Here is a 14,985-nt window from a genome sequence, read left to right on the forward strand (position 1 = left end):
TGGCATCCTGTAGCTGCCTGCCTCAAGTTCAGCGCTCTGGTCATGGCCTTCAACACATGAATGGATCTGCTGTCTAACTCCTACAGGACCTGATCTCCTGACTGCCCCAACCTCACTGTAATGCTTCTCCTTCTCTGGACACTTGGTGCTTCCACTCATAGAGGGTCCAAAATCTCAAGCCCAAAGTTTCTCAGTTTTGGCATCAGTGTGATGGAAAGAGCTCCCTCTGTCCCTCAGAGCTGCTGAATCCCTTTCAACATTCAAGAAAGGTCTCAACATTAATGTCTTTTGGACCCATATCTCTGCTGATCTCCTGACTGCTCCATAAACTTGCACTAATTCTAAGAATGAAAAAAGTTTCCGTTTCCTCTCCATCCTAGGCACAGCTACTGGTCTAATGTACAGTATACAAACCGTGGTATTGGACAGTCTGATTATTTCATTAATCGCGTGTCTGTCGGTGATGTTTTTGTTTACTCTGAGTTGTACATCACTGTGGAGAAAAGCTCTACTAAACAAACACATGTAAGCCTTCTGCTCTCATACACTTCGAAGTACAGGTCTAATATTAATATCGACCACTACTTGGCACTTTTCTCTGAAGCTACTTACAACATTAGGTGTGTACACTAAGTTTCTCGTGCTGATTGACCCATTTGATTGGAAGGCGATGGCTCTAATCACTACGCCCCCTGCTGCCCACTCAGTGTACCACAGTATAACACTGTACTCTCTGTAAATTACTTTGGACAGCAGATGGGTCTGAATAAATCCTAATCGGTAGAAACAAACAAATCTTAATAAATTAGTCAAAGGCCCTTTATGCCAAAAAATAGCTACTCTCCCCACCGCATGACTGTAAACTGCTGTACAAGTTTACACAACTGGAATCTCGAGTTGCAGCCCATCCTGTCAAACATGTTTGATAACCTTTATGCTACACACACACACCTGCGCCATTCCATGTAAACATCCTGAAGTGTGTTACCTGAAAGTCACTTCTCCACCAAGCGTGACTGACTTAGTAGTGTGTTACAGCGTAGCGGCTAAGCTCTGCTGGCTTCAGGCCAAAAACGTGGTCGGTTCCAATCCCACCTCCAGATGTAGCACCTCTACTTACGCTAAATTGCTCCAGTAAAAAAATTACCCTTTATGAATGAGTAAATAATTGCAAGTTGCTTTGGGAAGAAAAACTAAATAAATAAATGTAAACATCAATAAAATGTAAAATATCTGGAATTCTGTTAGGCGACGAGCCACGTGTTCATAACGCTGCCGCTCAATTTAATCGTGATCTGAACTGGACGCGTTAAAATGAAACACGAATTAAATTAAAAGCAGCGCGTTTGTGGCGATAAATTCGTGGAACCGCCGCCCAGATGTTTTCTGTTCGCAGCAGCTGTCGTGGGCGTGTTTAAGAGGCCACTTTCTTGGCGTTGAAACATGCCAAACCAAACAGCGCTAAGAGTTAAAAAGGCAGAAAAACAGGTTTCATTTCTCAAACGCCACCCTGCAGAATACGAGGAAGTGAAAACGAAATCGAGTTTCGGACGAATTATGATAGCGGAGGAGGGAGGGAGTGGGAGAAGGGGAGCTCCAGCCAATGGGAATGCAGGAGGCGCAGACCAATGGGAGGACAGAGTGGGGTCCGGGGCAATGGGAGTGGAGCAGGCGCAGGCCAATGGGCGCAGAGAAAGGGATGCGGGGCCAATGGGCATAGAGCAAGCGCTGGCCAATGGGAGCGCACGCACACTTCCGTGGTCGTTCTCGACGCCCTCTGGTGCGGACAGTCTGGAAACAAACAGTCAGGGAGGGGAATTCCAGGCAGGTCGCCGTTTCTTCCGCTTGTTTTGCTTTCGATCTGCGCGCGGACGGCGGCTCGCGTCGCATCACGCCCGTTTTCGGTTTTCGTCAGCCGGCCTTCCGCCCCACACTCGAGTATTAAAAAGTTTGGGGCAGCTGGGCTACGAGCGCCGTGCTGCATTCGGAGCCGGGGACGGCAGGAGAGCTTTGCTGGAAGGTAATCCCGCGCTCAGCCGTCTTGAGAAAGACTTTGAGAACAGGAAGTGGTGCAGGAACACACTGACTGACAGTGAGTGTAGTACGGTTGACACCGAGGCGCTGAACACACACTCGCACACACCCGCTCACTCAGTCACTGAGTGAGTGAAGAGAGTCAGTGCGAGTGCGGGGAAGCCGGAGCGACGCCCAACTTCAATTTCACTTTTTCTTTCTTTCTTTTTCTCTCTCTCTCTCTCCCTCCCTCCCTCCTCCTTCTCTCCTTTGGGTCCGTCCGGCTCTGAGCCGTCGGCTGTGTGTCTGTCCCGCGGTGCCCGCGGAGCCGCTGCGGGAAAGAACAGGGGGCTGAGGCAGCCGGGCCGCCGGGGACTCTCTGCTCTGGTGTTGAGCACCGTTCGAGTTATTCTCAAGAAGAAGTTTAATAAAAATACGGATTTTATTGGTGTGTGGAGAAATTCAGCCTTTTCCCCGCGAAGCTGTTCCGTGTCGCAGTCTGCAGTGTGGATATGTTGTTATCGCTAAATGTGCTTCTTTTCTCCGTCACGCGGAACACACACACACACAAACACTTCACCCTCCGCTCTCCGAAAAGTCGGACTTTGCTCTTTTCTCTTTGCCTCTCTCTCTTTTATGTCTCTTCTTCTCCTCTCGTCTTTCTCCGCCAACTCGCTCTCTGGGCCGCGGCGGCCAGTGACACGCGCGCGCTGAACGGGCTCGCGCGGCTGAGCACGAGCGGGCATGCGCGTGCAAGTCGCTGCGGCGCGGGCTGCGGCGCGCGCGAGGAGCTCGGAGTGTCCGGAGCTGGTTTCGCTGAGTGGTTACAGCGGGCTACTAGTGTAACACTGAGTTACTCTTGTGTGTTACGCTATTAACACTCTGTGGTGTTAAACTGCTACACACGCTGACACGTTTACACTGTTGCCAACTCCCACAGTCACACAGTGCGGCTGCAGTTTCTTTCGTCATAAACAGTTACTGCTGATCTGTCACTCTCTCTCTCACACACACACACACACACACACACACACACCCTCACGCTGCTGGCCTGACACACTGTAACACTGATCTCACACAGCCCAGCAGTGTAGGTTTCACACAGCAAGTGTGTGTGCTGCTCTCTCACGGTTCAGTCGTAGCGAGTGTTTCGCTCGCTATGGTTATTTATACTGTAATATTCCAGAGTGGCAGCACAGTTTACCTTCTCTTGGCTCTGCTTAACGCTGTTGCCCTTTGCAGTCAGGTTGTGGTTAATGATTTACTCGGTTGTACCCCGTGAAACGGTGCGTGGCAGTAGAGGACTCTGCTTGTGTGCGTGTGTCCCTCCATCATGACACTGTTGTGTTTGAACTCCTTAGACACGATGTAGCGTTTGCTCCCCTTTCATTTAATCACGTCGTATTTGTCGTGTCAGTAGGGTCACGAGTGAGGAGGACGCAGTGGAGCCTGCCGGTTTAGAGGAAGAGCGGAGACGAAAACTGGCAGCCGTGCAGATGTGTCGAGAACGCAGCGCAGCTGGTCTCCAATAACGGTTTCACAGCTGCTCGGCGTCCATGTGACACACGTGGTGTTAGGGTTCAGCGTCCACATCGTACCTCTGAGGGCTTCGCCCACATTTGCGGTGATCTCGTGTTCCCCAGTTTAGGGTTGGATCCTTCATCCGGAACGCCTTCGTCCGACAGCAGGCGGAGCCGACAGGCGCTGAGGTGTGCGCAGAAAGAAAACCCCACCGGAAGGGTCAAATCCCCAGTGTGAATGTGTGTGTGAGAAGTTCCTCGCCGCACGTGATGCGAGGGGTTTACCTGACGACGGCATCGGGACTCATGAACGACGACGACGTGACCGTCTCTGACAGCACTCCATTTCTGGCTCACGTATTTAGTCACCCGGTGCGGTATTTCCTAGAACGATGGTCAATGTTTAACCCGTGCTCTGTGGTGAACTTCATATCCATGTTCACATGTAGTGGAGCTTTTGTAAGATTGAATTAAATCAAATCGAAGTCAAACTCCCTACGTCACAGGTGGGTCTTTGGATCCTACACCTCAACTCTGGGAATTTTACTTGTTGCGTTAGTTTACTCCAGGCTGGTTGGTTTTTCATTCCGAGGTAGCAGAGGACAGTGGAACTGGGGAGGAGGTCCACTGTACTCATTGTGGAATGCCGACTGGGGCCTCTCTGTGGTTCCACACGTGTTCATGCATCTGCTATAACGCAGAAGAGTAAGGAATACCGTAACTGTGGTTACGGTGTGAAAATGCACTCTACTGTCAGTTATATCTGTGTGCTGCCGAAGCTCGGTGAACTGGAAAAAGTTATCCTGCCCAAAAAAAAAAAGACTGGAGGAACTGGTTTTTTCACGGGTTTCTGGCAGAGTTCAGAGCAGTTGTGCGCGCTTTGGAATCTCGCGGTTGAACAGTTTGGAGTCATCTTTATACCTGTGACATGTAAATAGATGGTGCACGTTTGCCCCGCGTCTGCCCTAAGTAAATAAACGCACGCTGCTGCGTGTCCTGCCAGCCCAGGTGAGCCCTGCTGCGTTTGGCTCTGTGGCGAATCATGGGGCTCTCGTTCCCAGTGAATTCTGGGAACTGGCTCAGCTGAAATTTGATACCCACACTGCGGTCAGTGTGTTTGCTGTTGTGTTATGAGAAAGCCTGTAATATATACTCTATGTGTGTGAGAAATGTAGAAGCAGTGTAGGATTCAGTCCCCTCCACCTGAGGTGGCTAGAGCTGGACCCTTGTCCACCCTCTCTAATGGAGAGCTGATGTAGCACGAGGAAACCGTCTTGGGGGTTATGTGTGTCTGCTGTCACGCATGTAGCCGTCTCCGTCGTCGGGATGCTCTTAGCCAAACGTTGGGTTTGGCGCTGGTCCCGCCCCCTAATGACACCCCCCACCTGTCCCCGCAGGCCGCCATGCCTGTTGAACGTATGCGCATGCGTCCCTGGCTGGAGGAGCAGATCAACCAGGGCATGATTCAAGGCCTCAAGTGGGTGAACAAGGTGAGTACCTTCAGAGCAGTACTACTTCCTGCAGTATGCTGCACAGTGGGGTGGGGGGCCACTTCCTGTAGAAAGCCGTGAATACAGCTGTACTTCCTGTGAAGTGCTGGGGTACCACTCTTTCCTGTAGCGCACTATGCATGTTGTGTCTGCTAGCAAGTCTGTGTGGACCTGATAGCGTAGTGGTTAGAGCTGCTGCCTTTGTGCCCAAAGCTCACGGGTTCGATTCTTGCTTTTGGCTGTAGCACCCTTGAGAAAGGTACTTGCCCTAAATTGCTCTAGTAAAATTACCTAAAAAATTTAAATTAAATTAGCTGTATAAATGGGTAAATAATTAACATAATGTAAATCACTGTGGGAAAAGTGTTAATGTAAATTTGAAAATTTTCCTGCTCCTTGTTTCCTCTGAACTCTTCAGATAATGTAGAATGCCTGAAAAGTGTTCTGTCCTCTTTGCTCAAAATCTTAACAAGGTTACGAGTGCAATGCAGTCACGTGTAGCGAAGCGCTGTTTTGAAAGTCATGTTTTGCGGGGACTTTGCATCGTTTCAGCAACGAGTAACGCCGGAACACAATGTTCTGCTCGCCCTGTAACTGAGACGGCAACTTTCCTCTGTCCTTTGAGGAGAGATAGAAAAAGTAAATTTACTTCTGGAAACTGAGTGATGGAGCTATGATTGCAGCACGTTCGACATCCACAAACACAGCAATAGTACTTTTCACAAAGTCGGCGTGCGTCCTTCTTTTAGACATGTAAACGGTGTGACAAGCAGAAATGTGTATAGCCCGCGCTGCTCTTGGTGCAATTCGGGGTGTAGTGATAAGAGTCCCTGCCTCTGGGCTCAGAGGTTTTAGGTTCGAATCCCAGCCCTAGCTGTAGTACCCCAGGACAAGGTGCTGCCCCTAAATTGCTCCAGTAGAAATGTCTCATGTCTATAAATGGATCAAATCATTGTAATTAGCTTAAAGTTGTGAGCTGCTGTGGGGAAAAGTGTCCAATTAATACAAAAATGGTCCCTCTCCTAACGCAGGAGAAGAAGATCTTCCAGATCCCATGGATGCACGCGGCCCGTCACGGCTGGGACGTGGAGAAGGATGCTCCCTTGTTCAGGAACTGGGCCATCCACACAGGTGACGTCTTGACTGCTGCTTGTCGCGGCACCTGTGGGGATGTTGCCAATTGGGGGGTGTCGTGTGGCGAGGAGGAGTTCTTGTTTGGTCGCCTTAGAGCTTTGCTTCCAAATGAAAGTTTTGGGAAAGGCCTCTAGGTGTCGTGCCGTCTCTGAGGCAGCTCTGTGACTCGTGCGTTGCCTTCGCGCGCAGGGAAGTACACGCCTGGCGTTGACAAGCCGGACCCCAAGACGTGGAAGGCCAACTTCCGTTGTGCCATGAACTCGCTACCAGATATCGAGGAGGTGAAGGACAAGAGCATGAAGAAGGGCTCCAACGCCTTCCGTGTCTACAAGATGCTTTCCGAGACCGAGAGGCCCAAGAAGAAAGGTAAGAAAGGTAGGCAGACGTGTCACTGAAGCCTTTCGGCAGGCCTGCTTGCCTAGTTTCATTTCCAGCTTAGTCGCAGCTTTTGGTTTCCATCAAAACACTCCGGGTTATGTGGGCAGCGGCTGCTTCGCTTTTGTTTCTCGGGGACTTTGGTAGCTGGGGTGTAATGACGCGGGGGGGCGAGCAGAAGCAAGCCTGCCGGCAAACGCTGACCCTCCCCTGGCAAGGAAAGTCAACATGGCGTTGGAGTAAAAGCAGAGTGAAAGATACTGTTATCTTCATGCAGTGAGCTCTTGCTGCTCCACTTCTACCCCCGAGGATGTTTCCTCGATTTTCATCCTTAGTAACTGATATTTATCCTTTAGCCAAGGCGGTTTCACAGTACTGGATGTACTGAACTGAACTGCATACAGTTCTTTACACAGAGTACTGTAACACACACACACACACACACACACGGCAATTTAGAGTCCACCGGTCCACCTGGAACACATGTCTTTGGACTGCAAGAGGAAACCAGAGCTCCTGGAGGATGCCCATGCGAAACATGGAGAGAACATGGAAACTCTGCATTGACTGTGCTGGATTTGAACCCACAGCCCAGGAGCTGTGTGGCACCAGCGCTCCCTGCTGCATCATCCTGCAGCGGATTCCATTAAATCCAAACCAGTTGGACTGGTCCAAGATGCAGAACTAGTTTGACTTTTTCCCTTGTGGACTAAGTGTCATGTGGTGAACTCAGCGAACTGTCACTACGGTTTTTTCATACCTCATAATTGTTTACCGTGTCTCTTACTGTGGCTACCGGTTGTTTTCTTCTTCTTCTCTTCATTAGAAAGATCTTCTTAGGTTCCACGATACTTCCAAGTGAACTTGTGCCCCGATCCAGCGCTTAGAAATAACATAATTAAACTTACATAAATTTAATAATGCTGACATGATTAAAAGTAGGAGGAGCTAAATACACTGAGGTGCTCTTAGGTGACTCATTTGATCCTGTGCTGTTTGGGTTTTTTGTTGTTGTTGTTGTATTGATTCAGTGGTAGTGTTTGGTTGTTGTGCTCTGTGCCAGAACGTTCCTCTGTTAAAACACTACTTGGCTCATCCTAGGGTTGAATTTTACTCTGGTAGAAAAAAACAAATGTTGAGTATGTGTGACGACAGGTTTATTGAAATTGAAAGATTTATCAGGGAGCAGAAATGTTGCCCATCCATACCTGTGTTCGGTGTTGGTTTGAGCTGCTGGACCAAACCCTCATTGTCTTCTTTTCACCTCTGCAGGAAAGAAACGGGGAGAAAAGGAGGAAAAGAGCAAGGTAAGAGTCGTCCCTGTACGGTAAAAGCGCTCTTACAGCTCAGCGGTTCTCAGGCTTCCCTTTGAACCGTTCGAATCTTTACCTTTTCTCCACATCACCGCATCAGCACAGCATTTACTATCGTGTCCCACTAGAAATAATCCCTTGCTGGTGTCTGCTGTGCTGTAAAGTGTGTCGCAGCTTTACTTACTTACATCGACACTGATCTGACACCTTCAGCCAAGGACACTTGGAGTGCACTGTAATACGCTGTATACTACTGTGTACACTGCAGTCAACTGTCCAGTCACACACACAAAGTGCAGGCAATATAGAGTCACCAGCACATGTTCAAATATGTCTTTGGACCGAGGGAGGAAACCAAAGCACCTGGAGGAAGCACACACGAATGTGACACATTTACATTTATTCATTTATTCATTTAGCAGACGCTTTTGTCCAAAGCAATGTACATCTCAGCAAAAGTACAATTTATGCATCACATTGAGAGAAGGAGACATAGCTGCAGACATGAAAATCTCAAGCAAACCTAGTTCGACACTTTTGTCCAAAGTGACGGCCACCACAGTTAACGAGAGCTGACGCACATGGTTAAAGAGAGAAGGACAATATGACCGAGGTGTATTTACGGAGGTGATGTAGTCTCGCTCGTGTCTCGGACTTTCAGGCAGAGCGGAGGGTCTCCTCTCACGCGGCCACCAACGGGGGTTCCAGCCAGGGGCCAGCTGCTCCCAAGGTGGAAGACGTGGCGGACAGCACAGTCCTCACAGGTATGTCCGCTGTCCCCATTGGGCCGTGTTTCTGGGTGAAGATGCAGGCAGTGCACCACTGTGACCTTTGAGCCCTCGTGGGGTGTGCACAGTGCCAGCGATGGTATTTGTTCAGTACACAAGGTCGCAAGAGGTTGGGGTGGGTTGAAGAGCTGCTTCTCTGTCCTCTGCTGCTGGAGGGTGGGGCCACCCAAATGGCATGGAAATCGCAAGGTTGCCGTTGATGCATCATTTCATCTTGAGTTTCGTTTCCGGTTTTGGCGCATAATTCCCACTTGTCCGACTGCATCGCTACCTTTATGGTGTTTTTTGTTTTCCTTTTCCGCCCTTCAGGTTTACGTGTCTGAGTGACAATTTCATGCATATCTGTGGCCACACCATTCGCTCGGTTGCGCCCGTTTCTTCTGCTCAAAACAGTGATTAACATTTTTTAAAAGATGTTTAACATTTTTTTGCTCATCTGTCCTCTACACATTTTTGTCTGCAGCACAGTGTCTTTGACACGTGTTCACGTGGCCATCTCATTAATGGGAGTAAAACGGAACTGCAGTGTGGAACCACCTTAATTCAACTCACTGCCACATTGTTTACAGCTCCTGTCTGCTGTTCCTGAGTGTCGGTGATCAATAACAAGATGAGGAAACACTTAATCAACTGTGAATAGCAGTCTGTGACAATTAAGTATTTCTGTTTTCTGTTATTTTCAGTTAGTGTTCATTTTTGTCTGCGTCTCAGTTAAAATGTTAAATATCGTCATGAGGAGCTTTTCACTCTCAATAGTCGTGTCTCACACTTGTAGTTGAACCTAACCAGTGAATAAATGAAGAGATGTCCTTAAGTTTATAACTTGACTTTGAAGATACAGGCAAAATGTGTTATGAACAGGGTTGCTGTCCAAAATGTGTGCTTACATTTATTGGATGTTTATCGGCTGAAAAAGGTGGATTGTTGAAGTGCTCAGTTTGTCGCGCTGTGATCCTCCTTTGAGTTGTGTGAACTGGCCACCCTACGTGTTTGTGTCTGAAACGTTTCTGTCAATCCATGTGGTTGGTTAAATAATTCATTAATATTTAAAAAAAAAAATTAATAATGGGAGGTTTCCCCCACGTCTCACGTGCTTTGTACAAGTACTTTGTATCCTGTTTGTGAACGAGCTGCTCGGCGAAGTCGCGTGAAGAGCTCCTGTCGTCTTCGGCGCCGTGCTGGTCTGCCTGCTCACCGTGTTCGTCTGTCCCCGCAGAGCCCCCTCGTCCGGCCGTCCGCAGCCCCCTGGATGACAGTCTGATCATCAGTGACCTGCCGGACGTGTGCCAGACCATCGAGGTGATGACGGAGAACGAGGAGCAGTCTGTCAGCTCCAGCCACCCGTACCCGCTGCAGATCTCACCCGTCTCCTCGTACGGAGGTGATTTACATCTATCTCTGTCTCTCGCTCTCTCACACACACCTTTCAGAACACTAGAGGGGGGAAGAAAACGGCAATAATAGAAGTTCTCCCCAGCGGTGAAGAAAAAAGGGAACTGAATTGTGGGATGTGGTGTGTAAGATAAGTATGAATGAGTGTTTATGTAACAGTGTAACAGCGGACCTGCATGGCCTTGGGGGTGTGTGCGCTCACGTGTGTACACGTATGCTGTCTTTTCCCAGTGTGCACTGTCATGGGACGTAGTCATGTGACCAGTGATTAAATGTTCTCCAGATAAGAGGTTCTAACTGACCGTGTCGGATGCAGGTTGTTTACCTCTCTGTGTTTTTCCTCGGTGCCAGACGCACACACACCCCCACCCTACACATGGGTTCGAATGGCAGCTCTGGCCTTTGCTGCAAACCCGTTGCCACACGGTTCTCTTTTTGTGTGTGTGTGTGTGTGTGTCTGTATGTGCTGCCGGCACTGAGAGTTGGTGTAAACAGTGGTGTCTTTTCAGAGGAACAAACAAATGATTGGCAAATGTGGGCTTCCAGATAGGAAAATGAAACGAAATCACAAGTCGATGTCCTTGGGGTGACTAGAGCTGGACCCTTGTCCACCCAAGTTGTCTTGTACTGTGTTTAATACAGTAAAATGTTAAATGATGCCCTTCTGTTTGCTGTATCCTCATCTGTTGATGGTCTCTCTGTTGTCCTGACCCATTTATGGTGCTCAGGGTTCGAGCTGGGTTTTCGCACTACCTGCATACAGCTGAGGTCCATGTCCAGGGTGTCCATCTAACTGTTTGCTTTTCTCTCCCTGCAGAGAGCGACACCGATAGTGTCGAGGAGGACACTAAAGAGGTAAATTGGGTCTCTCGTCACCCCACGGTCTCACACTCTCACCCAGGCCACTCAGCCCTGCCTTTCCCTGCCCAGCTGTAGATGATTGGGAGGGGTGTGTCAGGGAAGCCAGTCCCTGGACTTCTGATTTGTGACCATCCAAAGGGTGCATTGGTTGCCCGAAAAGCACACTTCCTGCCCAGGCAGCGGAGAGACGGCGATGGACGTAGAAACCATAGGGACAGCTGGTAGCGTTAGGGTTAGACCTACTGTCTTTGGATCTAAAGGTTGCAGGTTCGATCCTCACCTCTGGCTGAAGAACCCTTGAGCAAGGTACTTACCCTAAATGGCTCTAGTAAAAAAATACCCAGCTGTATAAATGGGTAAATAATTGTAGGTAACTTAGCATTGTAAGTCGCTTTGGAGAAAAGTGTCAGTTAAATGAATAAATGTAAATGTGAAAAACCAGGGAGCAACTGGAATCTCCTGCCCTGTTCCTCCCCCTCACTGTGGTCACCCTGTCTTCCTGTACTGTTGACCCCCATGTTTCCCCTAAGTGAGACCAGTTTGGCTTTTGCGCGCAGATCTCTATTCCGAAGCCGAGCCACCGCCGTGGCCTGTGATTGGCCGCTTTGCCGAAGGTGTTTCGACCCACCTGTTCGCACTGCCTTTACAGCAGCCGTACTGTGACTCCGTAGCAGCGGCAGCGCAGAAAGCGCAGCACTTGAAACGGCCCTTTGTGTCACCCGAGAAGCTGGGAGCTGTGGTCCAACGAGATGCTGCTGCGTGGCTGGGTGGGTGGGGCTTACAGCACATTCCGGAATGCCAAGGGAAGAATTACTACAGCGGTGTGTGTCTGCTGACTGGAACAGCATTTTAAATCCTGCAGATACTTAAAGGGAACGAGTCAGGGGTTGTGTATTTACCCCCCCACCCACCCCAATGTTGTTTAGCTGCTCAGCAGACCCTTTTGTCCGCTTATGTACCGTACGCTTACCTTGAACCTGAATCGTTTTGATGGAAACCTTGAGCTCATATCGCAAGGTGACACATTTCAACACATTTTATCAGTTTGTTCACCTGGATATTTCCAGCAATCTCACTGCTCCCCTCCACCTGTTTATTCTATTTCTGTGTTAAAGTCAGATCACTGTAGAAAGTGTGTGTGTGTGTGTGTGTGTGTGTGTGTGTGTGTGTGTGTGTGTGTGTGTGTGTGTGTATATTCTGTATGCAGGAAAGATTTGACAGTAAACACTTTGGAAGCTGCAATAACACCCTCCCTCTTTCTGTGGTTCAAAGGGTGGGTCAGCATGGCTTCCAGGAAGGCGCCAGAACAAGCCCATGTTCAGCCCCTCTGTGTTGAAGATGCCGTCCTGCCCCCTGCCGGGCATGGCCACGTTCGTGACATCAGGGAAGCCCAACTTTCGTGTCATCAGCAGCCGGGAGGAGTCGCCTCTTATCGCCTATGACAGCACCCCCTGGGACCCCATTTTCCTGTCCATCCAGCCTCCTCAGGTCCCGGATGCTGCCTCCACCCATTGCCCCGCCCCTGTGCCAGCAGGCCCCGCCCATGAGCCCCGGGCAAGCGTTATCATGAAGACCCCTGACGTGTCCACCTCCACGGTGAAGACCTGCTGATCCCGGTTCACCTGAGTTGCTGTATGAACAGTGTAAATGACACAGGAGCTTAGGGACAGTGAACCGGGGGGGCCCCATACTGACGGAAGCCCCCTGCCCTTAATGGACAGAGCGAATGACCCTCCCCCGTCCCGAATGAACTGGGAGCCGGGGCAGGGCTTGATCTTAGTCGGGTCTCGGAAGGTTTGGGGGAGAAAAGAATCGGTAAAAACTGGCATGAAATGAGAGGAACTTTTGACAGCAAAACTCTGACGTCGTCAAAACCACCCTGTGCTTCTTAGTGATTTTACTTTATTTTTTAACCTTTTTTTGTCGTTGCTGTGAATATGTAAACGGGTGTTAAAATACCTGCGCAATTGCAAGTGGCCTCTGCACCTTACCTGAAGCACACATACTGTTTGTGGTATCCTGAGCACTTCTGCTTCTCCCTCTAGGCCTTACAGGTGCCTGTGCTTGGTGGACACCCAGTGTCCCTCCACTAAGTGGACTCCCTTCCTCCCGAGCTACAGACCATGGCTTTTAGCAAGAGCTGATGCCCGGTGACCCTTTGTTTACTTGTCGCCAAAGTCACGCTCAGCCTCTGACCCTTATCGACTCCCGAGAATGAGAGGAGGTGCCAAACTTCTGCTCGCCTTTCCAAATTCGAGAAGTTGGCGCACAGTTCAGATCACTGGAGAAAAGGACGCCGTCCTTTAATAACGTGTATTGGATCGTGTCGAGCGGTCGCGGTCTCAGCCAAAGGCCGGGGAGGCGTTAACCATGAACAGCTAACCGTGTGCACCACTTACGATGCACTAATGGGGCACGGTTATCCAGGACTGCGCCTCCTGCTGACACGTGACACATCTGAAACCCCTCCCTCTCCCTGGCAGCGCGGCAAGTGCTGACCATCGCTCGTGCGAATGGGACTGGAAATGGGCAGGGGGGAAATCGTGACTGGGGTTCGCATTTAGGGAAATGTCGAGGAAGTGGGGACCAGGAGCAGCGCCACGACTCTGTTCCGGTCGCTTTCGCCTTTTCCCGTTTCCTCACCTCAGGTGGCCTGCAGTGGAGTCTTGTAACTCGCCAAAAAAGCAAAAACTTTTCCTTAAGCACGCTTTTGTATTTTTTTCTTTTAAGAAAAGGGAATATTTTATTGGAGGTGAATTCTACATGAATATTTTATCTTTTTTACCAGAACTGAATTTATCGGTTTGATTTTCATTTAAAATGTTATTGCATTTGCGCACGCGGCACATTTCTTGTACCGATTTTGTAACCATACGCAACAAATTTGATAGTACATAGAAATATAAATGTGCTTCTGTGTTTATGCCTATTTGTTTCTAAATGCCTGTGTACATAGGTGTGACACTCCTACATAGATATGGGGTGTCGGGGGTGTGTGTGTGTGTGTGCGCGTGCGCGCGCGTGTGTAACTGTTCTTGCACAGAAAAAACTATTAATCCTGTGGATCGTTAAATATGCAAACCTTAGATCTTGAAGATTTCTGTTTCTTTTTTTCCTGTCTTATGAATTGAATGGAATAAATTCTGGGCACTTTGTGTTTACATGTCTGGTGTGAAACTGGCTGGTTGTGGGTTTGCGCCCCTAGGACTGGACCCTGTGTGCTTCCCTGAGAATAGGAGGAGCCGGTACCTCGATCGGCTAATTTTCTGTTCATCAGCATCCGTAGCTGGACCCCCTTGGTTATTTATTTATTTTTTGCTGGTAAATGTCACACGTGAGGGGCTCTGGGGGAGAACGAGCAACGTTTTATATCCGATCACCACCTTCATAGATGTAAAATGAAAGGGAAATAACTGACTGCTAAATATATCAAATCTGTCATGTAGGATTGGCGAGATTAACAAAATGACTCGTTATGGTCATGCTTTGTCATAGTGCTCAGTGTCCGTGACATTTTCCCAAAGGGAAAATCGTCAGTTGGTGACGATGGGAAGCTCGTTTTGTCAGAGGCACAACGGCCGGGTTCCGCTCTCACGGTTACGATCTGGCAGGAAGGCACGGTGGAGGGTCAGGGCCGCACAGAGTTGCCCATGAAGGACTCGAGGGGGGGCTGTTTGGGCGGAAAACCTACTAACCCTCAGTGGGGAACCCCAAAACAGGATGGTGCAAAGTGCTGCTCGTTTGCCACCCAGCGCAACAGGTCTGGCTGAGGGGAGGGCATGTGCCCCCCCCCTTACAGCCTCCCCTTTCTGGAAGGGTCCACAGCAAGTAAAGTCATGAGGCCCATAGATCCAGGCCCACAGCGGGATCACTCCTAATGCGCACGGGTTTGCGTCCCGCCGGCACGTGGGGTGACCACTATGGTGTCGGTCCTCACGGTACCGCTTTACAGGTGCTTTTGTAGCCGATTCAGAAAATTGGCGAACTCTGAATTGCCGTCTGTGTGTGTGTGTGTTATAGTGCTCTGCTGTACAGATGTGTGAATGTAGATGGTTCACTGTACTGTATGTAACACTGTACAACACCTTGTTCGAAGGTG

The 14,985-nt window shown here is 49.4% G+C and overlaps 1 protein-coding gene across 2 annotated transcripts; it reads left to right on the forward strand.

Moving 5' to 3' along the window:
* Positions 1-1,329: 1,329 nt before the first annotated feature.
* Positions 1,330-14,194, forward strand: LOC108924514 (interferon regulatory factor 2-like). Of its 2 annotated transcripts, none has more exons than XM_018735944.2 (9): positions 1,330-2,020; positions 4,931-5,023; positions 6,055-6,154; positions 6,347-6,532; positions 7,805-7,839; positions 8,507-8,609; positions 9,850-10,014; positions 10,843-10,880; positions 12,159-14,194. In XM_018735944.2, exons 2-9 carry the CDS (start codon positions 4,937-4,939, stop codon positions 12,495-12,497), a joined length of 1,053 nt encoding a protein of 350 aa, XP_018591460.1. In that variant the 5' UTR covers positions 1,330-2,020; positions 4,931-4,936; the 3' UTR covers positions 12,498-14,194. The 2 variants fall into 2 exon arrangements, with proteins under 2 accessions (XP_018591460.1, XP_018591462.1); XM_018735946.2 differs by having other exon boundaries at positions 1,331-2,020; positions 6,347-6,523; positions 12,159-14,192.
* Positions 14,195-14,985: the final 791 nt, after the last annotated feature.

This window comes from Scleropages formosus, chromosome 16, assembly GCF_900964775.1.
Source record: "Scleropages formosus chromosome 16, fSclFor1.1, whole genome shotgun sequence".
In the NCBI taxonomy this organism is placed as follows: domain Eukaryota; kingdom Metazoa; phylum Chordata; class Actinopteri; order Osteoglossiformes; family Osteoglossidae; genus Scleropages; species Scleropages formosus.

Excerpts from the sequence above, each read along its gene's own strand:
- LOC108924514 (XM_018735944.2), top strand. The coding sequence starts at position 4,937 with ATGCCTGTTGAACGTATGCGCATGCGTCCCTGGCTGGAGGAGCAGATC. Across the intron at positions 5,024-6,054 it reads GCCTCAAGTGGGTGAACAAG|GAGAAGAAGATCTTCCAGAT; the intron begins GTGAGTACCTTC and ends CTCCTAACGCAG. Across the intron at positions 6,155-6,346 it reads GAACTGGGCCATCCACACAG|GGAAGTACACGCCTGGCGTT; the intron begins GTGACGTCTTGA and ends CTTCGCGCGCAG.